At 40.4% G+C, this 26,584-nt stretch overlaps 2 protein-coding genes across 3 annotated transcripts in view; one reads left to right on the top strand and one right to left on the bottom strand.

Moving 5' to 3' along the window:
* Positions 1 to 1,264: 1,264 nt before the first annotated feature.
* On the bottom strand, positions 1,265 to 6,090 carry LOC101139256 (mitochondrial import receptor subunit TOM20 homolog). The gene is given in 3 exon segments (XM_055356472.2): positions 1,265 to 1,350; positions 1,353 to 1,776; positions 5,983 to 6,090. Coding segments are annotated over 3 exon segments (579 nt in total). The 3' UTR covers positions 1,265 to 1,303.
* Positions 6,091 to 13,556: 7,466 nt separating this feature from the next.
* GDPD4 (glycerophosphodiester phosphodiesterase domain containing 4) overlaps positions 13,557 to 26,584 on the top strand; it is an 85,114-nt gene continuing 72,086 nt past the window's right edge. For both annotated transcript variants that reach the window (XM_063693402.1, XM_063693403.1), the window contains exon 1: positions 13,557 to 13,659. The gene's annotated coding sequence lies outside the window, so the exon portion shown is untranslated. The remainder of the gene's footprint in view (positions 13,660 to 26,584) is intronic.

The raw sequence follows: 26,584 nt of genomic DNA, 5'->3' as shown, positions 1-26,584 counted from the left end.
TCCAGCCTGGGCAACAAGAGCGAAACTCTGTCTCAAAAAAAAAAAAAAAAAAGAAAAAGAAAAGAAAAGAAAAAAAATCAATTCGGAAATACTAAGGCAAGCATGCAAAATTCAGAATATAAAAAAATGCAAAGCCTGGTTGCCCACACACATTCCTTAGGTTAAGGTGGATTTAAAGATGCTCATCAGAACCCAGTGAATCAGAAGCTGAAAGGGACACTTTGGTGATCAGTGGATGCATTCTCTCATGTAAAAAATGGAGGGAAAGTGAGCACACAGGAACTGGTGAATCTTACAAGGCTAGATTAGGGGTGTACATAGCTCTAATTCCTGGTGCTATTTGCAACTACATGTATTTAAAGTCCAAGGAGGTAAATACCTAGAACACATTAAGCCCACTGATTTAAACAAAACATTTCAAGACCGATATACAGAAAGTGAATGAAGTTGTTAACACAGGACAGCAGCATACCTCACATATTTATGTCTAAGAGATTAAATGGAAATAAATGATCGCTCAAAAATTTTAATGCTAGTTTTCACAAACACAACCAAATCTATCAAATTTCCGGATTTACAGCAAAATGTATGAGCTAAAAAAGTGTGCATTCTTCAGTTTCTCCTATACTTTTTTTTTTTTTGCCTATTTTCAAAACTGACCACTGGGTATTTTTAACATAAGCCACGTCATATGTACAGTTTAACTATGTTTCTGGAATAAACAAAATCCATAATATTTCAGTAACTCATAGTGTATTTATAAAATGAAAAGTTCTCTATCAAAATATATTTTTCACTGGGAAAAAAATAGACAAATGGATCTACACAAAGTAAACATTAACTTTGGTAGATTTCAATGTAGTTCATAACAAGCATATTTGCCCTTATTCCCCCGGAGCTGCTCAACTACCAAGAATTATATATATATATATATATATATATATATATTTTTTTTTTTTTTTTTTTTTTTTTTTTTTGGAGACAGAGTCTCACCCTGTCGTCCAGGCTGAAGTGCAATGGCATGGTTTCAGCTCACTGCAACCTCCGCCTCCCTGGTTCAACCGATTCTCCTGCCTCAGCCTACCAAGTAGCTGGGCTTACAGGCGCCCGCCAACACACCCGGCTAATTTTTTGTATCTGTAGTAGAGACGGGGTTTCATCATGTTGGCCAGGCTGGTCTCGAACTCCTGACCTCATGAGCCGCCTGCCTCGGCCTCCCAAAGTGCTGGGATTATAGGCATGAGCCACCGCGCCCGGCCTTCAATATTTTTAACTGAGATTTTATTATGTTGACATTTGTTTCTCATTCCACATCATCTTCAGCCAAGCTCTAAGCACTTACAATTCTCTAATTGTTGGGAGCTTAGTCAGAGGCATCTGGAACACTGGTGGTGGAAGAGTTTGCTGTAAGGCCTGCAGTAACTGCTGTGGCTGTCCACACACAGCAATTGCATTTGTCAGATGGTCTACACCCTTCTCATATTTACCTTGAGCTAGTAACTCTTCACCAAGCTGTGTTTCTTCAAGGAAGAATTTCTGAACAGCGTCAGCATCTTTAAGGTCAGGTAACTTGGAAAACCCAGCTCTCTCCTTGGGAAGCTTCTGTTTCTTTCTTCGTTCTCGAAGCCTGTTCTTGAAGTTGGGGTCACTTCGTCTTTTGTGGTTAAAGTAGATGCAGTACCTGATAAAAAGGGCCCCACATACACTGGCGGCGATGGCGCTCTTCCGACCCACTGTCTTCTCTACAACGCAGAGCGTGGACGGTGGCGGCAGGGACTGCGAAGGAGCGGTGGGCCACGAACCCCTAGGGCGGAGGGCGGAGGGCGCTGCTCATACCCAACGCCCGTGGGCCAGCACTTGGAAAGCCTGAGAAAACTTTTAAAGTGTTCATGTGATTAGATCAGGCTTGCCTAAATAATCCCTATTTCTAGGTCAATTGATTGGAGAACTTAATTACATCTGCAAACCCCTTCACCACAGTACCTAGATTGAATAACTGGGAGAAGGTATGTGTACACCAATGGCTGGGAATGTTGGTGGGTCATCTTAGAATTCTTTCCAGCTGCCGGGTGTGGTGGCTCACACCTGTAATCCCAGCACTTTGGGAGGCCGAGGCAGGTGGTTCGCCTGAGGTCAGGAGTTTGAGACCAGCCTGACCAGCATGGAGAAACCCTGTCTCTACTAAAAATACAAAATTAGCTGGGCATGGTGGCGCATGCCTGTAATCCCAGCTACTCAGGAGGCTGAGGCAGGAGAATCGTTTGAACTTGGGAGGCAGAGGTTGCAGTGAGCTGAGATCACGCCATTGCACTCCAGCCTGGGCAACAAGAGTGAAACTCCATCTCAAAAAAAAAAAAAAAAAAAAACAGAATTCTTTCCAGCACATCCTGCAAGGGTCCATCTGGACTTAGGAATTAGGGGATGAGAAAATAACTAGAGCAGTACAACTGCACTGCAGGGACCTGAACCTAGATATACCTTTCCACACCTTTGCACTTTTTTTTTTCTTACCCTGATTCTCTTTGGTAGTTGGGAATTCTGCACAATGCCCTATACCAAGAGTGGGCAGACACCAACCTGAAGGCACTGCTGTCTCATGGCTATCTAGTGTAGCTGATCTATCTGAGGTCACACTAACACCTTTATCCTGCATTTGATGTTATTATATACCTTGCCACATGGGCACTGTGCTAGCTTGCCCTCACCCTTGGGTGCAAGTAAATGCAGTTCAAGTACTATGGGGTCATATAAGAAGACGGGGGGTGATGGGGCTACTCCTGTTTTCCTGTTAAGGTGATTGTACTGGGCCAGATGTTATAGATTTTTTCAGAAGAAGCCCCTCACCAGAAATAAGGGAATACCTGAAATTGTAGGAGATAAGTGGAGGGAAGATGCACTACTTTGTTCTTAGATCCCTCTGGGAGGATTGTCACTCAGGCTATCCCACATTCTTCCAGGCATCTCTGATTGGCTGCCAGTGGCTCCTTTGCTAACCTGTCACAATATTGGATCAGCCATCAGTTAGTACCTGCAGCAGGGGAGAGCTGGAAACAGTCTAGTGTTTCATAACATTTTACTACTTCCAGCTTCCTCTCCTACTCTGTTGAATTACACTAGACTACCCACCTTCCTGTGAAACTGTCAACGATGGACTCAGGTCTCAATGTCTAGCTTGTCCTCATCCTCTTGGGATGACACAGAATTCCTGGTCATTGGGAAAGGCCTGAAAGCAATCCAACAGGCCTCAGTTAGCCTCTATCCAAGCCCTGTAACCATGACTGTTGTCTTTACTCCACACAGTGCATGCATGCATGTGCACACACATAACTTTGGACTGGACCATGTGTCTCTCCTAGCTTCTTCCTGTGTGGCCAAATGGCCTTGTTTGCCTCCAGAGACCAAGACCTACAACCCTGAGGTAAACACTCAGCTGTTTCATGTTTTCTGGGATCTTCAGGCCCCCACAGCCACAATCTGGCCTAGATATGAAGGAGAAAACTTCCCAGTTGCCAGTCAGGGAGGAGGACTAGGAGTCACAATGTAGTCATATTCCTGGCTGGGAGTAATTGAAACTAAAGACAGTAATAGAAAATCTGCAGTCATTCTAGGCTAAATAGCTAATGGGACCCATCTAGTCACCCAGTGGATTAGCCTGGACTCCTTAACCAGGGTGGTTTTATTTCTATTTATTATTGCAGTTGCTACTAATGTTAGTATTTTAACCAAAGTGGATTTAGATCATAGAATTGATCTTTATAATCTGACAGACAAAGGGTGGTCTGTACCCTAATCTACACATCTTATTGTTTATGGATTGTGATTAGCAGTAAGTAAAATAATCAGTATTCTGCATATAAGAAAAGGCATATGGTTGTCTAATGGTTATCTAACTCCCATCAGAACTCTGGTACCTCTTCTCTTGGCCGAGTCTGGGCCCCCTTAGCCCTTGACGTAGGGTAGGACTATTCATGGCTTTCTCTATTCCAGTGATTTTCAAAGTGTGGTTCCTGGACCAGCAACATTAGCATCACCTGGGAACTCCTTAAAAATACTAATTCTCAGGGCCCTCCGTGGATCTGCAGTCTGTGTTTTAATAGACCCTTCAGGTGTTTCTGATATAGCTCAAGTTTAAGAACCACTGCCATAGTTGCTGTATTAACCATTCTCCATAGTTGCCTATAGGTTGAAGTGGCATATATTACTGATGGAACAGGGTATGATGCATAGAGGCCACATAGAGATTGGAGGTGGAGAACTGCAGTGGTGGAGAAATACGGCTAACTTGGGCCTTCCCTCCAGGCTGGCCTCCCAGAAAAGGAGTTGTCCTTCAAGCTCCATGGAAACTGGCTACAGCCAATGCTTAAGGCAATCAGTCTTAGTAGAATGCTGACCAGGCCACTTGTCTGCCATAACAAGACGTAGACTTTTGCCCCTGCTATTGTCAGGAGACAGCCTGTGCACTCCTAACTGATAAATGAAGTGGTGTAACGGACCAGAAGCCACGGTTCTACCAGCCACGTCATGTATCTATTGGATTGCTGCCCTTGTCAGGCCAGCTATTCTTTGAGGTTTCAAGCCCTTTACTCAAAAAGGTGAAGAAATAGCCTTCCTCACTGGCATTTCGGGGCTTATTGGATTAGGAGACACTACACCATCATATTCAGGCAAGGACCAGGCTCTCTTTCATTCCTGTGTGCTGACTCCAAATGGAATGGGCCACAGCGGATCTCCACACCTACTACTCATCCAATAAATGCTGAAGGGAAGATAATATAATTCTTTTTTTGACCCATATAAATTCTTAGTTGAGACACTCTCCTTAAGACCAAAGTCAGGGCCGGGCATGGTGGCTTACACCTGTAATCCCAGCACTTCGGGAGGCCTAGGCAGGCGGATCACCTGAGGTTGGAAGTTCGAGATGAGCCTGACCAACATGGAGAAACCCCATCTCTACTAAAAATACAAAATTAGCCAGGCGTGGTGGTGCATGCCTGTAATCCCAGCTACTGAGGAGGCTGAGGCAGGAGAATCACTTCAACCTGGGAGGCGGAGGTTGTGGTGAGCCCAGATAGCACCATTGCACTCCAGCCTGGGCAACAAGAGCAAAACTCCATCTCAAATAAACAAAACAAAACCAAAGTCAGATTTACAAGAGAAAAATCATCAGAAGTTTGACATACATTGACATTATATGGGAGGGGGCTCAGTTCAAAAGTATCTTTCTCAAAGCAGTGGTTTAGGAGCCTTGTTTAAATAGCATTTTAACAAAGAGTAATAAATCCCATAATGGCAAGACAGAGAAGAGCACAGTTGTCTTTTAAGAGGTGTGAAAATGTGGGAAGGTAGTAAAATCTGTTCCCAGATTTCTCTGTGCCTGCTAGTGCCCTCTCTGGGTGGATAAGCAAGTGCTGTTTGTAGTAAGGAAGGACTTAGGTTCTGCCATCAGGCGAGTAGAAGCTGAGACAGAGTGTTCCTCTGTGTTTTCAGTGACTTTGACTTAACAATTCTCAATATTTGGGGGAGAAATATGTTGGTTTTCTTCAATGCTATTCTAGAAAGCCTAGTATGTGTGCTGTCTCATCTTTTGGCTTTGTTTGCTCCATGTTATTCAATTATATGAATATGCTGATATTTTCCATTCTTCTGTTAATAAACATTTGTGTTGTTTCCTGTTTGAGGCTATGACAAACAATGGTGCTATGAATGTTGTTGTATATTTATCCTGATGTATCATAAACACAAATTTATATCTAGGAGATTGCTATGGTTTGGATATTGTTTGTTTGGCCCCAACAAGTTTCATGTTGAAATGTGATCCCAGTGTTGGAGGTGGGGCCTGGTGGGAGGTGTTTCGATCATGGGGGTAGATCCCTCGTGAATGGCTTGGTCTCATTTTGGTGGGAGTAAATGAATTCTCACTTTTAGTTCCCGTGGGAACTGGTTGTTTAAAAAAGCCTGGCACTTTCTTCCTCTCTCTCTTGCTTTCTGGCTCTCGTCGCGTTTGATCTCTGTGTGCGTCTTCTCCCTTTTCCCTTCCACTGTGAGTGGAGGCAGCCTGAAGCCCTCCACAGAAGCAGATGCTGGTGCCATGCTTCTGGTACAGCCTGCAGAACCAAGGGCCAAATACACTTTTCTTTTTCTTTAGAAATTACCCAGCCTCAGATATTCCTTGATAGCAACAGAAAATCTGACTAAGACAGATACCTTAGGTGTGGAATTACTGAATCATCGCAGGGCATATAGCTCTCCAATTTTTAAGGTAATGTCTAAGAGTTTCCCAAAGGGGTTGTACCAATTTACAGGTGTCACTAGTATGGGAGGATACTTTGCTCAACAACCTTGCTAACGCTTGATACTGTTAAACTGTTTCATTATAATCAATTTAGTGTGTGTGTAATATTAATAGTATTTCATTGTACTTTTACCCATTTGTAAAGTATCGTTTCAAATCTTTTCCTCATTGTTTCTATTGTTACCTTTTTTGTGTATTTTTTGGTTAAAATTCTTTATATATTTTGGATAATTATCCTTTTTCACTTATGTGCTCGTAAAGTCTACTCTGTTGTTTGCTAAATTAAACTTTTTATTTTTCGATAACTTGTAGATTCACATGCAGTTGTAAGAAATAACAGAGTGAGCTTCCACCAGTGGTAGTTTCTCCAATGGTAATACTTTATCAGTTTCCTCCAATGGTAGGACCTTGCAAAACCATAGTAGAATATCTTAAGACACAGTCAAGACGCAGAACCTCTGCATCACCATGAGGATCCCTCATCTTGCCCTTTTATAGCCATACCCACTGCCCCTGCTTCCCCCACGCCCTCCTTATTTCTTTCCTTCTACTTGCTTTAGCTTTATTTTGCTCTTCTTTTTCTAGGTTCTTGAGGTAGAAACATATTATTGATTTGAGATTTTCTTCTTTTCTAGTTTATGCATTTAATCCTATAAAATTCACTCTCAACACAGCCTTAGGTGTGTCCCACAAATTTTATATGTGGTATTCACTTTCATTCAGTTCCATATATTTTTAAAGTTTACACTGAGACTTGTCCTTTGACCTCTGTATTATTGGAACTGTGTTTTTTAGTTTCCTAATGTTTGCAGATTTTTCTATTTTCTTCCTGTCATGATTTCTAGTTTGATTCTATGGTCAGAAAATAGACTGTATGATTTAAATCCTTTAAATTTGTTGAAGCTCATTTGAAGGCCCAGAATATGCTATACCTCTATATGTTCCATTAGCACTTAAAAAGAAACTACACACTGATGTTGTTGAAAAGAATGTTCTATGACTATTAATTAGAGCTTGTTGGTTGATGTTCTGTTTTTCTATGTATTTCCCGATTTTCTGTTTCCTTGTTCTATCAACTGTTGAGAGATGAGTGTTGAAGACTTGAACTATTACTGTGGATTTGTCTATTTCTTCTTTCAGTCCTATAAGTTTTTTGTTCATGTATTTTGCAATTTTGTTGTCCACTGCACACACATTTAGGGTTGCTGCATCTTCTTGGTGGACTGACCTTTTTATCATTATATGATGTCCTTCTATGTTTCTTATAATTTTCTTTGCTCTGAAGTCCAATTTATCTGAGATTAATTGTTACCTCTTCTGCTTTCCTTTGATTCATGTTTGCATGTATAACTTTCTTCATCCATTTACTTTCAACCTGCCTATATTGTTATCCATGAAGTGAGTTTCCTATGGACAGCATATAGATAGCTCATGAGTCCTAGTCTGTATCTTATCCTAAGAAGTCACACAAAAATCAGACCATGTGTCCTGATTTTTATTTATTTATATTTATATTCTGCCTTTTCCCACAAGGATTGGAGAAAACCTGTGACATGAATATCTACAATGAAACAATAATAAGTAAATACAGGTAAAAAGTCAGGACCAAGAAAAAGATGGGCATGAATATGTTGATCACAAGGGCTAAGGTATTGCCATACTTAAGCTTAAATTTGAAATTGAACTTTCTGACAAAGTGCCAAGGTAATTTGTGTTATTTGCATTATCAGGACAGAGAAAGAGAGAATATCCCAGTTACTTATGATTCTAAATATACTTTCTGCAATAATGGATTCTATATCTGCATTGTCCAGTATGGAAGCCACTAGCCACATGTGGCTATTAAGCACTTGAATTGTGGCTAGTCATTAAGGAATTGAATATTAAATTTTATTTACTTTGTATTAATTTACATTTAAATAGCTAGTAGCTACATTACTGGACTAGTAGCTATATTACTGGTTCATTATGTGGCTGGTAGCTACATTACCGGATAGCAAAGGCCTAAAGGAAACAACGCGGTACAGTGTAATTGGAATCAAGTGTGCTGTGTTTAAATTTTGGCTCTGTCACAGTGTTTGTGACCTTGGAGAAGCTACTTAACCCTTCTGAGCTTCAGTTTCCAGATCCAGAAACTGAGTATAATAATAGAACCAGAGCCAGACATGGTGACAAGCACCTGTAATTCCAGCTACTGGGAGGCTGAGGCAGGAGGATTGCTTATGCTCAGGAGTTCAAGACCAGCCTAGGCCACATAGCAGGACCCTGTCTCAAAACAAAACAGTACCTACTTTTGTGGTTCTGAGGAAACAGTAATGTATGTAAAGCATTTAATACAATCCCTGGCACATGGCAAATACAGTTCTATTTTATAATGCTCGAAATTACCTGGTTTGTTAGGAGACTACGACAACTCTCTTTCCTTGGCACTAAAAGGGAGGTTTTACAGAAGAATCAATAACTGGGAGTCTGAGTTGTACTTAAGCATCTTAGCCAGTAACTAGTCTCTGGCCATAGAATCAAATGTCAATCAAACACTGATTTTTAAAAACTTGTATCCATTTGAAGTTGCTTGAGGGTACTTTGTTCGAAAACCTGGGCCTCTTTTTGTTTTCCTGTTAAGCTGCTGAGGGATTAAGCACCTAATATTACTATTTAGTATCTCTTTCAACTTGTAGTTCAACTTTTCTTCATCATGAGTGTGTTAAAAGCAAATGTATTAATTTCAATGACGTTTCACTTAATAGGAGATTCATGAGGGAGGATGGCCTTCCAACAAGAACTACAACATATATAACCAGCCAGTGGCTCACGCCTGTAATCCCAGCACTTTGGGAGGCGGAGGGGGGTGGATCATTTGAGGTGAGGAGTTCGAGACCAGCCTGGCTAACATGGTGAAACCCCGTCTCTACTAAAAAAAAAAATACAACAATTAGCCAGGCATGGTGGTACATGCCTGTAATCCCAACTACGGAGGCTGAGGCAGGAGAACTGCTTGAACCCAGGAGGTGGAGGTTGCAGTGAGCCGAGATCACACCACTGCACTCCAGCCTGGGTGACAGAGCGAGACTCCATCGCAAAAAAAAAAAAAAAAAGAAAAGGAAAAAGGAGATTCATTACTTTTAATAAAAATGACACTCCTTGAAACAAGAATACATGCATTTAGCAAATATAATGTCCAAACTTTGGGTTTGATACACTGCTGCTGCCCTGTTGACTAGGGTCTGGCAAGCCTCAGCATGCTGCCAAGAAAGAGAAATCAGAAGCTGGCACTCAACAGTGAGGTGCCATATGCTTCCACAGGTCCTGAGTTTATCCCTTTCTTTATGTCACTTTTATCATTGTGTAGATTTAAATTACTGCCTCTTAAAACAACTCTTGACTAGGCCGGGCGCAGTAGCCTCTTAAAACAACCCTTGACTAGGCCGGGCGCAGTAGCTCACACCTGTAATCCCAGCACTTTGGGAGGCTGAGGCGGGCAGATCACCTGAGTTCAGGAGTTGAAGACCAGCCTGGCCAACATGATGAAACCCCATCTCTACTAAATATACAAAAATTAGCTGGGTGTGATGGTGGGTACCTGTAATCCCAGCTATTTGAGAGGCTGAGGCAGGAGAATCGGTTGAACCTAGGAGGCAGAGGTTGCAGTGAGCCAAGATCATGCCATTGCACTCCAGCCTGGGCGACAGAGTGAGACTGTCTCAAAAACAAAAACAAAACAACAACAACAGAAACCCTTAACTATCCATTCTTCAATCCAAGGAGTGATAAAATTGCTCTTGTAATAATGAGAAAGCTACAAAGGGTTGGATGACTATTGCCTAGGCTTCAGGCAGCAGAGAAAGTTGGAAATTGGCTGTGTTTTTATAACATTACTAGCTGAGAAACCTTTCCTATACACAAAGGCCTAGGTGAACATGTGCCATTTTAGATGTTTAAAGAGCGAATGGTGTGTGTGTGTGTGTGTGTGTGTGTGTGAATACACGTTTGCAAAATATTTGAAATAGGGCCTTATGGACTACAGCGAATTGTTATTTTTAGCAGAATTCTCCAAAAGATGATAATGTAACAATGATTACTAAAAAAAAAAACTTTATCTGAAGTTGGTTTGCTCCTCATGGAAACTATTAGACTAAGAGACTACTCTCCAGAATAAAGCCGGAGTTTTGAAGAAATTACTAGCATACAGTTTGCAGTTTTGAAAGAGGTTTTTTTTTTAAAACTGAGTCAACACAATCTTATTTGAGTTTATTACACTTTTTGCCTAGGATTAGACAAAACCCACCAGACTTTAAACAATATTTACTGGAAAAGGATCATTTAATTAGCTAAATAATGAGCCTACAAAATTAAGTCAGTTCTGTTGGCTGTTGGGACAATAAAGCTGGGAGAAAATCTTTCCCAGATATTAGTGGGAACCTGTGGTTTTTAAGAAACCACATCAGGTCATCAAGTCTACCTTCATTACTGATTTTTAACAGCCAGGGTTGAAGCCTCCTACAGAGATTAATTGAATATTTATATACTTTGAAATAAGAATGTTACAATTTCACTTATTTGATAAACTCTTTGGTACCGTTTTTTATATTCTGTTTTACCTGCTTTAGTTTTGTTTGTCTTGCTTTTTGATGTACCTTTAAAAGCAGGAGTAACAGGATCAGGCCTGTATATGCTCAAACTTGGGACCGACCACCAGAGCTTATTTCATTGTCTGTTGATAAGAGAGGAGGGAAACAGGCAAACTCTCAAGAAGCAGTCAAAATGGAGTTTCAAAAAATCTTCATATCACAAAGATTGTTTTTGTGGCACTCAGTGGGTGCCAACAGTTTACTACTGTTCTGTCAAGGGTTAAGCTAGGGTCGAGAATGGAAGTTAGGAGGGAGAGGGTAAATATCTCAAGTTTCAATCGACATCTCTCCCTCTACACTATCACTGACCCATCATCCAAGCTAACAATCTCTCTTCAGGATACTGCCAGATCCTTCTAACTGGTTACTGGGAGGCACGCTCCAGAGAATTCAGCTGGGTCAGAAAAGATGCAGCCTAACTGCCTAATTCCCTTTAAGGGTTGATGGGTCTGTAGCTTCTGGCTATTTATGTAACCAACCAATTGACTGACATGTGCCAAGCACTGTAGAAGGCATCTGGAATAAAGAGATCAGTTAGATATTGTCTGTCCCACAGGTAGATTACAATTAGAAGGGGGAAGCAGAAACTAAAACATTAGCAAAACAAAATAGGTAATTATATTCAATGTGGCTAGGATAGTAATAAGAGGTTTATTTGGAGGGATATATAGAACACACAGGAGAAGGTAGTTAATCAAATCTGGTGGTGAGAAATAGGGGTGAGGATGAACAAAGAAGGCTTCCTGAATTGAGCCTCACACTAAGAGAAGGAGTGTTAGCCCGGTCAACTTTGGGAGTGTATAAGCCTGCCAGTAGGGACAGCGTGAATAAACATACAGAATGGTGTAGGGGAGTAGAACAAGAGGTTTGCTTTGCTGAAGCTTCAATGTAAGTGGTGATGGAGGAGAGTTGGGGGCAAGCTGAGGCTGGAGAGAAAGGTGAGATCCAATTTAAGGAGCTTTAATTTTTGGAATGTGTTTTAGGCATAGTCAGATTTGCATTTTTAAAAGATCAACAGTTGGTCTTAGATTTTGGGAGAGGTAAACTGGAAACAGTGAGGCGCTTTGGGAGTCTGCTGCAGTCTACCTTAACGTAGCGGTATTAAGCTGGTTGGCATATGCTGAGATGATTAGGGCCTAGTGGGCATTGAAATGCAATAAGATAATGACTAGGCGAAATAGGAAGTATCCTAATAAGCAGAATTTGGTCACTCTGTGTAAGGTGGAGGGTTGGGGGGTTGCAAAGGAATAGGAGGAGTTGAGGATGAGACATCTGTTTCACATCTTGTCATTTAGTGATTTAGAGCCATAGAAGATGGAGCAGACATGAAGGGAAAGATAATGAATTTAAGTTAGGGTTTACTGAGTTTGAGGTGTCTGCAGCAGGATGGCCAGATTGAAGGCCAGTGGCTGGCAGTTGGAGATAAAGGTCTAGAGCTCAGGAACGAGGTCAGAGTTAGAGAAATGGCCAGAGGAATCAAAGATTAAACAAACAAAAGCGAAAACAGGCCCATTTGTGGCCCTTTGAGTAGTTGAAACTGGTTTAAAAAAGGTAAGGCAAAGTGGGGATGGTTACTGGGTACAATAAATATATAGTTAGAATAAATAGGATCTAATATTTGACAGCACAACAAGGCGACTACAGTCAGCAATTATTTATTGAACATTTAAAAATAACTAAGAGTGTAACTGGAACGTTCATAACCCAAAGAAATGATAAATGCTTAAGGTGGTGGATACTCAGTGTACCCTGATGTGATTCTTTTTTTTTTTTTTTTAGATGGAGTTTCACTCTTGTTGCCCAGGGTGGAGTGCAGTGGCGCTATCTCGGCTCACTACAACCTCTGCCTCCGGGGTTCAAGTGATTCTCCTGCCTCAGCCTCCTGAGTAGCTGGGATTACAGGAATCCACCACTGTGCCCGGCTACTTTTTTTGTATTTTAGTAGAGACAGGGTTTCATCATGTTGGCCTGGCTGGTCTCGAACTCCTGACCTCAGGTGATCCACCTGCCTCGGCCTCCCAAACTACTGGGATTACAGGCGTGAGCCACTGTGCCTGGCCTCCTGATGTGATTCTTACACATTGTATACCTTTATCAGAATATCTCATGTATTCCTACTATGAGGTGTATAAATAATACACTTATTATGTACCCATAAAAACTAAAAATTTGTTTTAAAAAGGCAGAAAAAATAGTTAAAATAAAATAAAGAGGTAGCCTGGGCGTGGTGGCTGGGGGGCACAGGGCTGTAGTCCCAGCTACTCTTCAGGCTAAGGCAGGAGGCTGCTTGAGCCCAAGTTTGAGGCCCAGACTGGGCGACAAGACCCCGTCTCTTAAAAAATATATAAATATATAGATAGATGTATATATATATATATGGCAATTTTATGAATAACTGGGATACAAAAAATTGGTAATGCTTGAACTAAGTTATTAACAAGGACTAAACTTAAACAGTCAAGTTCTTTTTGTAAGAACCAAACCAAACCAAAAACAAAGAGAGCATACCTTACCGGACATTTAAAAGGTGGGGCTCTGAGCCAAGGCTGGGGGTCTGGCCTTAGCTTCAGCCTTGCTCTGGCACGGGGTGTCCTTGACCACGCCCACAGCCCCGCCAGGCCACCCCCCCCCTCCCACCCCGCCTCCCTCGGGCTGCCCTTCCAGCCAGGCGTCCATCTTAAGAGACGCTGGTCTCCTCAGGCGTGAAGATTGGAATTGGGTTGGGACTGGGAAGTCTCGGTAAGTAAATGTGCCCAGTTCCGTGCTTCCTCCCTAAGCAGCACCAGAAGCAGGAAGTTCTATTAGTATTATTAGTCGGCGGCCAAACTTGAGGCCCTTTGACGTTGTTCGCTCACTCTGTCGGGTCGTTTGTGTCCCCTCTCGAGGATTACGGGCCTGGACCTCCTGTTCAGTATCTGACAGTAGCGGCTTCGTGTATTTTCTAGTTTTCTAGTTGTTAATGGCGAAGGGGATAACAGTCTGCTTCGACTATGCCAATCCTGGGCGGCAACCCTTGGGTTTTGATCTCATGAGCTGGGGAATGGCGGTGACCTTTACTGAGATGGGACAGATTGCAGGAGGAATCGATTTTAGAGGGAAAAAACATCAGGGGTTCAGTTTTGGACATATTACTTTTGAGGTGCCTGTGAGAAATCCAAATGGAGATTTCAGTAGACTGTCGGATATACGAGTGTAGAATTCAGAGAAGAGCTCTGGGAAGGAAACAGTGTTTCTTGATCTCCCCTTAAATATTAGGAATTTTCATGTAAGCGTGGCTACCCTGGCTGGTGCTTAGACACAAAGTATCTGCAGGTGTGTAGACAATGGTGGTGGTAATTATTCTGGTTAAAAAGCTGCCTTTTATTCAATATCCAAGCAGCTTACCATCCTCCCATAGAGCTTTTTGTTCATAACGTCTGCCCTTGGACACCCCAGTATTTGCAATTAGTCACACCAAGTTCTATATATATGCAGTAGTTTCATCATTAACCAACTGAAAGTTTTTTTCTCATTTCCATTGTGATTTTTCTTTGACCATGCATAGGTTTCTGTGTGTTTAATTCCCAAATGTGCAATTTGTTTTTCTTCCTGATTTCCAGTTAAATTGCACTGTAGTCAGAAGATATATTAAGATGTCAAAGTTTATTAAAACCAGTTGTGATTTTTGATGAATATTCCATGTCCATTTTAAAGTACACTCTGCATTTGTTGAGTACAGTGTTCTATAAATGTTAAGACTAGTTAATCAAGTTTTACAGTCGTCTATATCCTTACAGACTTTTTTCTGCTTATTCTGTTTTTTTTTTTTAAGAGGTGTGTTAAATCTCCTACCATGATTATGCATTTGTCCATTTCTCCCTTAGAGACTAGGTGATTGGGTACTGTTATAGTTTTGGTGCTGCAAAAGAAATAGCACTCAAATATAAAATTTTCTTTTTAATTCTCAGCAAGGCAATATACTTCTATAGAAGGGTGCACCCTTACATATGGAGCAATGGTGAGCGCACACTTGGACAAGGGAGGGGAAGGGGTTCTTATTCCTGACACACGTGGCCCCTGCTGCTGTGTCGTTCCCCCATTGGCTGGTGTTAGACCGCACAGGCTAAACTAATTCCGATTGGCTAATTTAGAGAGAGTGACGGGGTGAGTGGTTTGGCGGGAGTGAGGGTGGAGCAGGTGATCAGGATGAGTCAGGGCAGATCTGGTAATCAGAATGAGTCAGGATGGAGCAGGTGATCAAAAAAGGTTGCTTTACGAGGAAGTTTAAAAGTAGAAGGCAAAGAATTGAACATACTGACATATTGATTCTTTGAAGAGAAATTTAGAACTCATATCTAATAGTACCTACAGATTGCAAATTAAAATTTTTGTTTTTTCACATTATGAAATGTCCCTCTTTGTCTCTAGTATTGCTTTTATGCCTCATAGTTTACTTTGCTGGTCATATAGAGAGGTAGATTGTATTATTTGACTCCAACTCTTCACCCTTCCCTTAGTTACATTCTTTGTGTTCACACCTTTTTCTGTGTAACTTTACTGTGACCGACCACCATGAGGTGACCTGCCCTGATTGTTGACTTTGGGCTCAACCATATGAACAGACATCCCGTGAGGCAGAGGCTTGAAATGGGCTTGCATTTGGGACTTACTCTCTTGGACAACTTCCAACACTATGAGAACATACCCAGGCCAACCTGGTTGAGTGACACATGAAGGAAAGCCAAGTCATCCCAGTCATTCTAGCTGAGGCAGAACAGATCAGCAGAACAGATAGCCCATTAGCTCAGATGTGTGAGCAATAAACTCTTACTGTTAAATGTGGAACATACGCTCTAGGAGGTAAAGACAGACAATAAACAGTAAACTTCCTAAATAAATACATTATATAATGTTTTATTTTCTATAGAAAAAAAGTAGAGTGCAATAGAGGAGTTAGAAGGAGGGAGCAGATTGCAGTATTAAATAAAGTGGTTAGGGTTGACCTTGTTGAGAAGGTGACATTTGAGCAAGGAATTGAAGGAAGTGAGGTAACTACTACTTTTGAGGGTGAGATAGTCATTTAGGATTTCTTCCATCTTTGGGCAAATTAGTGGGACAGAATACCTAATTCTTATATTCGGGATGCTGATGGTATTCTATGGGGCTGGTGAGAAGCTGTGGGGTGGTTGGTGTTGCCTAGCAACTGCCACCTCTGGCCCCTGTCTCATAAAGAGGGTCCAGGATGGGAATGTGTGATACTCTGGGTGAGAGGGATTACCTGGTTTTCATATGAGGCCAGTGTGAGGACTAAACGCTGATTTTTTTTTTTATCTTGTCCAAATTCCTATCTAAGGGGTCTGGGGAGTCATGCCCTACAAACCATAAATTCTCATCAGATGGGTTTTATTTAACCCTAGAGTCATGCCCGACAAACCATAAATTCTCATCAGATGTGTTTTATTTAACCCTATATATCATGATTTTCTTTCCAACCTGACTCTGGCATAACAATATAAGTCAAAAAAGAAAAAAATATTTTACCCCAAAATATGTTTCTTTGCCATATTTTGAAATGGCCCTCAAAGCTGTTTTTTTGTGGGGTGGGGTGGGGGCATGGCATCTATAAATAATCTCTGTTAACATAGCTAGATCTTTTTCTTCCAGACCCTTCCGATCCTAAAGAGATTAACTAAGATCTGAATAGGAAACATTTGTCACCTGTTGTCTCTAAGGGCAGCCACTCTAAGACTTCAAAACAAGTTTGGTCTCCATAATCTTTATCTTAACATGACCACTCCCTTTCTGTCTATCCCAGGTCTTTAGACAAACTCAACCATTGTCAACCAGAAAATGTTTAAAAAAAAATTTTTTTTTTTGAGACCCCAGGCTGGAGAGCAGTGGCACCATCTCTGCTCACTGCAATCTCCGCCTCCCGGGTTCAAGCAATTTTCATGCCTCAGCTTCGCAAGTAGCTGGGATTACAGGCGTGCGCCACCACACCTGGCTAATTTTTGTATTTTTAGTAGAAACGGGGTTTCACCATGTTGGTCAGGCTGGTCTAAAACTCCCGACCTCAGGTGATCTGCCCGCCTTGGCCTCCCAAAGTGCTGGGATTACAAGCGCGAGTCAGCGCGCCTGGCCTGATTATACTTTTCTACTGTCACTTAAAGATGATTTGCAAGGAAATGGAAGGCAAATGTATGTGCCCAGTTCCTTTTCTTAAACTGAATCTCCAAGATCTTTTTATTTCAATCTGTTTTTTTTTAAAAAACGAAACAACAACAAAAAACTGTAGGTAGTCTTTATTTTCCCTGTCTTTTTCAGCTCCCTCCTGAACTTCCAAAATGTCTTCATTTATGCTCTGAGGCTGGGTTAATCACTCTATTCTCCATGCTGCCTAGTGTATTGTATAGATGTTTATTCTAGAAGTTATTACATTATATTATACTTAATTGCTAATATACATTTCTTCTACTATATTTAAATCTTACCAATGATAGCTTTGACTTATCACTTTGCCCTTGACGCATAACCTAATGCTTGGTCATTTGAGTGCTCAAAGTGTGCTGAATGGATAACAATTATTATATTGAAAGCCAACATTCAGTTTACAATATTTCCAGGACTAAGTTCTTCACGTCTATTGATTCACTCAATAATCCCCACAAACTATATGGATATGTACCATTATCATCTACATTTAAAGATGAGAAAACTGAGGTACAGAATACTTACATAACTTGCCTAAAGTTGCACAGCTAAATATGGCAAAGCTGGGATATGAAACCTAGGGCAAGGAGCTCCAGAGCATCTACTTTTTTTTTTTTTTTTTTTTTTTTTTTCCTGAGACGGAGTCTCGCTCTGTCGTCCAGGCTGGAGTGCAGTGGCGGGATCTCGGCTCACTGCAAGCTCCGCCTCCCGGGTTCACGCCATTCTCCTGCCTCAGCCTCCCGAGTAGCTGGGACTACAGGCACCAGCCACCGCGCCTGGCTAATTTTTTTGTATTTTTTAGTAGAGATAGGGTTTTACCGTGGTCTTGATCTCCTAACCTCGTGATCCGCCCACCTCAGCCTCCCAAAGTGCTGGGATTACAGGCGTGAGCCACTGCACCCCGCCCAGAGCATCTACTTTTTAAATTATGAACTATTTAAAATATACAGGAAAATATAACCCCATATATTTATAATTGTTAACATCTTCCAATATTTGCTTTATCTTCTTTTAGAGGAAGTATTTGAAAGTGAATTGCAGACACCATACATTTTACCTGTAAATACTTTGTGTGAAACTCTAAAGGAATTTTTTTTTTTTTTTTTTTTTTTTGAGGAAGTCTCGCTCTGTCCCCCAGGCTGGAGTGCAGTGGCGCCATCTTGGCTCACTGCAACCTCCGTCTCCTGGGTTCAAGCGATTCTTCTGCCTCAGCCTCCCGAATAGCTGGTACTACAGGCGCACACCACCATGCCTGGCTAATTTTTGTATCTTTAGTAGAGACGGAGTTTCACCGTATTGGCCAGGCTGGTCTCGAACTCCTGACCTTGTGATCTGCCCGCCTCAGCCTCCCAAAGTGCTAGGACTACAGGCATGAGCCACCACACCCGGCCAAAAAAGGAATTTTTTTTTACACAACCATATCATCATTTTCACACCTAAAATTAATAATTTACTAAACCAACTGAATGTAAATCAGTTAATAACCAAATTTCTACCAATTTCCTCCAAAAAGTCTTTTCACAGGTTCCAATCAAGATCTATACATCTGGCCGGGCGCAGTAGCTCACACCTGTAATCCCAGCACTTTGGGAGGCCAAGGCGGGCAGTTACTTGAGGTCAGGAGTTCAAGACCGGCCTGGCTAACTTGGTGAAACCCTGTTTCTACTAAAAATACAAAAAATTATCCGGGCATAGTGGTGCGTGCTTATAATGCCAGCTACTCAGGAGGCTGAGGTAAGAGAATTGCTTGAACCCGGGAGGTGGAGGTTGCAGTGAGCCGAGAGCACGCCATTCCACTCCAGCTTGAGCAGCAAGAGTGAAACTCAGTCTAAAAAAAAAAAAAAAATTAATTAAAAAAAATAATCCATACATCAATTCATATACTTATAAGAAATTTCTTTTTTCTTTTTTTTTTTTTTTGAGACAGAGTCTTGCTCTGTCCCGCAGGCTGGAGTGCGGTGGCGCGATCTCTGCTCACTGCAAGCTCCACCTCCCGGGTTCACGCCATTCTCCTGCCTCAGCCTCCTGAGTAGCTGGGACTATAGGCGCCCGCCACCATGCCTGGCTAATTTTTTGTATTTTTAGTAGAGACGGGGTTTCACCGTTTTAGTCGGGATGGTCTCAATCTCCTGGCCTCGTGATCTGCCCGCCTCGGCCTCCCAAAGTGCTGGGATTACAGGCGTGAGCCACCGTGCCTGGCCAAGAACTTTCTAATTAAGATAAAATTTGCATACACTAAAATTCACCCTTATTTAGTGTATAATTCTGCAAGTTTTGACAAATGCATATAATTATGTAAGTACCATCAAAATATAGGGCAGTTTTTCTCCCAATCTGTGGCCTGCCTTTTTACTTCTTAGGAATGTCTTTTGAAGACTAGAAGTTATTAATATTGATGAAGTACAACTTATATGTTTTTTCTATTATGGATTATGCTTTTGATGTTATACCTAACAAATCTTTGCCTAAAGCAGGGACACAGATTTCGTCTATGTTTTCTTCTGTAAGTTTTATAGCTTTAGGTTTTATTTATTCATTTAGAGACAAGGTCTCATTCTGTCACCCAGAATGGAGTATAGTGGCCCCATCATGGCTTGCTGCAGCCTCAACCTCCCCAGCTCAAGTGATCCTCTTGCCTCAGCCTCCTGAGTAGCTGGGACTACAGGTGTGCGCCACCACATCTGGCTAATTTTTGTATTTTCTGTAGAGATGGGCTCCCCCTATGTTGCCCAGGCTGGTCTCAAACTCCTGGGCTCAAGTGATCCTCTAGCCTCAGCCTCCCAAAGTGCTGGGATTACAGGCATGACCTGCCACACCTGGCCAGCTTTAGATTTATATTTAAGTCTGTGATCCATTTAATTTTTACAAAGAATGCAAAGTTGTGGGCTGGGTGTGGTGGCTCATGCCTGTAATCCCAGCACTTTGGGAGGCTGAGGCGGGCAGATCCTTTGAGGTCAGGAGATCCAGACCAGCTTGGCTAACACAGTGAAACCCCATCTCTACTAAAAATACAACAACAACAACAAAATTAGCTGGACGTGTTGGCATGCGCCTGTAGTCCCAGCTACTCAAGAGGCTGAGGCAAGAGAATTGCTCCTGGGAGGCAGAGGTTGTAGTGAGCTGAGATCGCCTTCCACTGCACTCCAACCTGGGTGACAGAGGGAGACTCTATCTCAAAAAAAAAAAAAAAAAAAAAAAAAGGAAAGTTGTAGATTGAGGTTCATTTTAGGTGAATATCCAGTTGTTCCAGAACCATTTGTCAAAAAACCTGTCCTTTCTCCATCCTTCATACTTCTGTCAAACATGAATAGACCATATATATATGGGCCTTTTTCTGGAACCCATATTCTGTTTCATTGATCTCTATGTCTGTCTTTTTGCTGATTCCACGCTGTCTTGGTAACTGTAGCTTTATATTAAGTCTTGAACTCAGATAGTTTGAGTCAAAATACATTTTTTTTCAAAATTGTTTTGGCTAGTCTATTTCCTTTGCCTTTCCTTATAAATCTTAGAATCAGCTTATTGATTTCTACAAAAAAAGTCCTCAGAGATTTTGATTGGAATCATGTTGAACCTGTAGATCTGTTTGGGGAGAATTGAGATTATAACAATATTGAGTCTTCTAATCCAAGAAAGTGGTACTTAGATTAGAAGAGTCAGTATTGTTATGAGTCTTTACTTGAGTCTTCTTTGATTTCTTTCATCAAGTATCTTACAGTTTTCAGCATGCAGATCCTGCACATATTTTGTTAGATTTATACCTAAGTATGTGTTTGTTACTATTGTAAATCATCATTTAAATTTAATTTTTAAATAAATGTTTCATCTTGGAATAATTTTAGATTTACAGAAAAGTTACAAAGATAGTACAGACAGTTCTTGTATACTCTTACCCAGTTTCAGTTTCCCCCAGCATTATCCTTTTACTGTGGTTCATTCGTTAAAACTAAGATAACGTTAGTACATTACTGGTAACTAAACTTCAGATATTATTCAGATTTCACCAGTTTTCCCATTCATGTTTTGCTGTTTCGTGATGTAAATAGTGATTTAAAATTTTTACCTTCTATTTGTTCATTTCTAGTCTATAAAAATTTTTGATTTTTGCATCTAGTTCTACCTTGCCAAACTCACTTATTAATTCCAAGTTTTTTGTAGAATTTTGGAGATTTTCTACATAGATAATATTGTTGTCTGCAAATAGAGTTTCTAGTCTTTATGCCTTTTATTTCTTTTTCTAGCCTTATTGCACTGGCTAGGACTGCCAGTACAATGTTGAACAGGATTGGTGATAACAGACATCCTTGCTTTGTTTCTGATCTTAGAAAAAAATCATTTAGTCTTTAGAAAGCAATCAATCTTTCACTATTAAGTTTGAAGTTAGCTATTGGCTTTTAATATATTCTCCATATAAAGGCATAATATTTGCCATTCTATTCCTAGTGTGTTGAGGGTTTTTGTCAGGAATGGAGTTAGAATTTGCTCAGAAGTATTTTATGTATCTATTTAGATGGCCATATAGTTTGTCTTTAGTTTGATAGTATGGTTAAGTTTATTGATTTTTTTTTTTTTTTTTTTTTTTGAGACAAGGTCTCACTCTGTTGCCCAGGCTGGAGTGCAGTGGTGTGATCTTGGCTCACTGTAACCTCCATCTCCAGGCTCAAGCAATCCTCCTGCCTCAGCCTCGTGAGAAGCTGGGACTACAGGGATGTGCCACCACACCCAGCTAATTTTTGTATTTTTTTGTGGAGACAGGATTTGGCCATGTTGCCCATGCTGGTCTTGAACTTTTGGGCTCAAGCAGTCTGCCTGCCTCAGCCTCCCAAAGTTGTAGGATTACAGAAGTGAGTGACCATGCCTGGCCCCAAGTTGATTGATTTTTGAATGTTGAATAATCTTTGCAGTCCTTAGGAAAACTACACTTGGTCAGTATGTATTGATGTATGTTAAGAATTTTTGCATTTGGATTCGTAAGGGATATTGGTTTGTACTTTTTTCAGGATATCTTTGTCTGGTTTTGGTGTCAGGATATTGGTCATATGAAATGATTTGGAAAGTCTTCCATTCTCTTCTAATGTAAGAGTTTCTATAGAATTAGTATTATTTCTTCCGTAGATGTTTGGTAGAAATCACCAGTGAACCCGTTTTTTTTTTTTTTTTTTTTTTCCTTTTTCTTGATGGGAAGTCTTGTTTAACAAGTCTTTTTAACAAGGCTTTTTACTTTTTAATTTAAGTAAAATTCAATTTACTTGATAGATAAAGGGCTATTCAAGTTTTCTATTCCTTCTTGAGTGAGCTTCAGTAGTTTTTGTCTTTCAAGGAATTTGCCCATTTCATGTATCTATAGAATTTATGGGAATGAAGTTGTACCAAATTCTTTATTGCTACTCTTTTGATGTCTCTAGGGTCTGTGGTGATAGTTCCCTCTTATTCCTGATATTGATAATTTGTGATTTCTCTCATGTTTAATCTCCTTAATGATCCTGGTCGGAAATTTATTAGTTTTGTTGGTCTTCTCAAAGAACCAACTTTTGATTTCATTGATTTTTTTTTCCTATTTTTTCTATTTAATTATCCATTGTTATTATTCCTAATCTTCTGTTAACTTTGTGTTTAATTTGCTCCACTTTTACTGATTGTCTAAAGATGGAAATTGAGGTTATTGATTTTGAGATCTTTGTTCTTTTCTAGTATGGGCATTTAGCATTATAAATATCAATCTAAGTATTGCTTTAACTATACCTTACAAATGTTTCTATATTGTGTTTTCATTTCTATTCAGTTCAAAAGGTTTTAATTTCCCTTTTGAATTTTTTAACTCAGAGTTACTTAGAAGTTGCTATTTAAAATATTTAGGAGTTTTCCAACGCTCATTAATTTCTCATTTAATTCTAGTATTTTCAATTCTGTTTCCCAATTCTAGTGTTTTTCAAGTCTACTCTATCCTGCTTACTATTATTGAGAAAGGGGTATTGAAATCTCTGACTATAATTTTGGATTTGTCTATTTCTCGTTGGAAGGTCAATGAATTTTGATTTATGTTACTTGAGGGTTTTTTTTGTCATTTTGAAGATTAATTAATAAAATTGAAAATGTGTATAATCAGATACCAAAAACACATCAAGTATGAATAATAATAATAATAATTTTTTTTTGAGACTTTCACTCTTGTTGCCCAGGCTGGAGTGCAATGGTGCCATCTTGGCTCACCACAACCTCCACCTCCTGGGTTCAAGCAATTCTTCTGCCTCAGCCTCCCGAGGAGCTGGGATTACAGGCATGCGCCACCATGCCCAGCTAATTTTGTATTTTTAGTAGAGACGGGGTTTCTCCATGTTGGTCAGGCTGGTCTCAAACTCCCGACCTCAGTTGATCCGCCCGCCTTGGCCCCACAAAGTGCTGGGATTACAGGCATGAGCCACTGCTCCTAGCAAGTATGAATAATTATATATTAACTCTCAAATATGTAAATGTCTATGCTGATGGAAGAAACAAAAGGAAACATTAGAGTTTCTAAAAATTTTTATCAGTACATAATGTTTGTACTTATTTATTGTATACATGTGATATTTTGATACATGCATAGAATGTGTAATGGTAAAATCAGGGTATATAGGATATCTATCGCTTTGAAAATTTATCATTTCTTTGTACTAGGGACATTTCAAATCTTCTAGCTATTTTAAAATACAGAGTATATTGTTACCTGTAGTCACCCTACTATGCTATCAAACACTAGAACTTATTCCTTCTCTCTAACTGTATGTTTGTACTTATTAACCTACCTTTCTTCATCCCCCTGCAACCCCACGTCCTTCCCAGCCTCTGGTAATTATCATTCTACTCATTACCTCCATGAGATCAACTTTTTAAGCTCCCACATGAGTGAGAACACACAATATTTGTCTTTTTGTGCCTGACTTATTTCACTGAACATAATGACCACCAGTACCATCCATACTCCTGCGAATGACAGAATTTCATTTTCTTTTTATGGCCGAAGAGTATTGCATTGCATATATAAGCTCATTTTCTTTATCTGTTTGTCCATTGATGGACACTTAGGGTGGTTCTCTATCTTTGCAATTGTGCGTAGTCCTGCAATAAACATAGGGATGCAGGTATCCTTTCGATATACTGATTCCTTCTTTGGATAACTACCAAGTGGTGGAATTGCTGGATCATATGGTTACTACAATATTTTAGTTTTTTGAGAAATCTCCATATTGTTTTTTATGGGCTGTACTAATTTATGTTCCCACCAACAGTGTGTAAGAGTGCCCTCTATCTTTGCCAGCTTCTTTATTTTTTGTCTTTTTGATAATAGCCCTTCTAACAGGGGTAAGATAATATCTCACTGTGGTGTTGATTTGCATTTCCCTAATTATTAGTGATATTGAACATTTTTTCATATACCTGTTGGCTATTTGTATGTCTTCTGTTGAGAAATAGAAGGGCTTTGGTTTGTTCTTGGTTTTCCAGTTCCTTGAGGTGCATAATTATTTATTTGAAATCTTTCTACTTTTGATGTAAATGTTTATTGGTATAAGCTTCCCTCTCAGCATTCCTCTTGCTGTATCACATAGGTTTTAGTATGTGTTTTTTCATTTCATTTGTTTCAATAATTTTTTTTCTTCTTAATTTCTTCATTGACCAATGGTCAATCAGGACCATGTTGTTAAAATAATTTCCATGTATTTTTACGGTTTCAAAAATTTCTCTTGTTATTGATTTCTACTTTTTTTCCATTGCGGTCAGAAAAGATACTTAATGTGATTTAGATTTTTACAAATTTGTTTAGACTTGTTTTGTGACCTAACATGTAGTCTATCCTGGAGAATGTTTTATGTGCCGATGGGAAGAATGTGTATTCTGTAATTGTTGGATAAAATGTTTTGTATATATCTGTTAGGTCCATTTGGTCTTTGTTTTCTTTCAGGCCATCCTCTCCTATCGTGTAAGATTTCTACTGAGAAATCCACTATTAGTCTGACTGGTTTCTCTTATGTGTCACTTGATGCTTTTCTCTTGCTGTTTTTGGAATTCTCTGTCTTTGGCTTTTGGCAGTTTGACTATAAAGTGCCTTGGAGAAGACCTTTTTGGGTTGAATCTATTTGGGGATCTTTGAGCTTCCACTATCTGGATGTCTGAACCCCTTGTAAGACTTGGGAAGTTTTCGGTGATTATTTTATTAAATAGGTTTTTGATGCTTTTCCCCACCTCTTCTTCTGGAATATCCAAAATTCGAGTATTTGGTCACTTTATTGTTTTCAAAAATGTCATGTAGGGTTTCTTTATTCTTTTTCCTCCCTCCTCCCTCCCTCCTTTCCTTCCCCTCCCTCCCTCCCTTCCTTCCCTCCCTCCTTCTCTCTCTCTCTTTCCCTCCCCTCCCTCGCTCCCTCCCTCCTTCCTTCCCTGCCTGCCTACCTTCTTTCTTTTTTGAGATGGAGTCTTGCTCTGTCACCCAGGCTGGAGTGCAGTGGTGCAATCTCAGCTCACTGCAACCTCCGCCTTCCAGGTTCAAACAATTCTTCTGCCTCAGCCTCGCAAGTAACTGTGATTATAGATGTGCACTACCATGCATGGCTAATTTTTTGTATTTTTAGTAGAGACGGGGTTTCGTCATGTTGGCCAGGCTGGTCTCGAACTCCTGACCTTAAATGATTCCCCCCGCCCCCTGCCTCGGCCTCCCAGAGTGCTGGGATTACAGGCATAAGCCACCATGGCCGGCCGGCCTGCCTTCTCTCTCTCTTTCTCTCTCTGTCTCTTTCCGTCCTCCCTCCTTTTCCCCTCCCCTCCCCTCTTTTTTGAGATGGAGTCTTGCTCTGTCACCTAGGCTGGAGTGCAGTGGTGCGATCTTGGCTCACTGCAACCTCCGCCTTCCAGGTTCAAGTGATTCTCCTGCCTCAGCCTCCCAAGTACTTGGGATTACAGATGTGCACTACCAAGCCCAGCTACTTTTTGTATTTTTTAGTAGAGACGAGTTTTCATCATGTTGGCCAAGCTGGTCTCGAACTCTTGACCTCAAATGATCCATCCACCTTGGCCTCCCAAAGTGCTGGGTGTGAGCCACAGTGCCCAGCCAGGCTTCCTTCCTTCCACTTTTCCTTCTCTTTCTTTCTCTCTCCCGCTTCCCTCCCCTCCCCTCCCCTCCTTCTGTTTCTTTCACCTTACTGGGTTATTTCAAATGACTTGTCTTCAGGTTCTGAACTAATATCTCCTTATTGAATTATCTCATTCGGATTTTGAATTGTTTTTCTGATTTCTTTGTATTATTTATCTGTGTTCTCTTGTATCTCATTGAGTATATTTAATATTGTTATTTTAAATTATTTGTAGGCATTTCACACATTTCTTTTACATTGGAATCTCTTGCTGGATAATTATTATATTACTTCGAAGTTGTCATGTTTCCTTGCTTTTTCATGTTTTTTGTGTCCTTATGTTGATATCTGCACATCTGCTGTAACAGTTG

Source organism: Gorilla gorilla, chromosome 9 (genome assembly GCF_029281585.2).
Source record: "Gorilla gorilla gorilla isolate KB3781 chromosome 9, NHGRI_mGorGor1-v2.1_pri, whole genome shotgun sequence".
NCBI lineage: Eukaryota > Metazoa > Chordata > Mammalia > Primates > Hominidae > Gorilla > Gorilla gorilla.
Note: the sequence above shows the minus strand (reverse complement) of the source record. Positions and strands in the feature narration are given on the sequence as shown.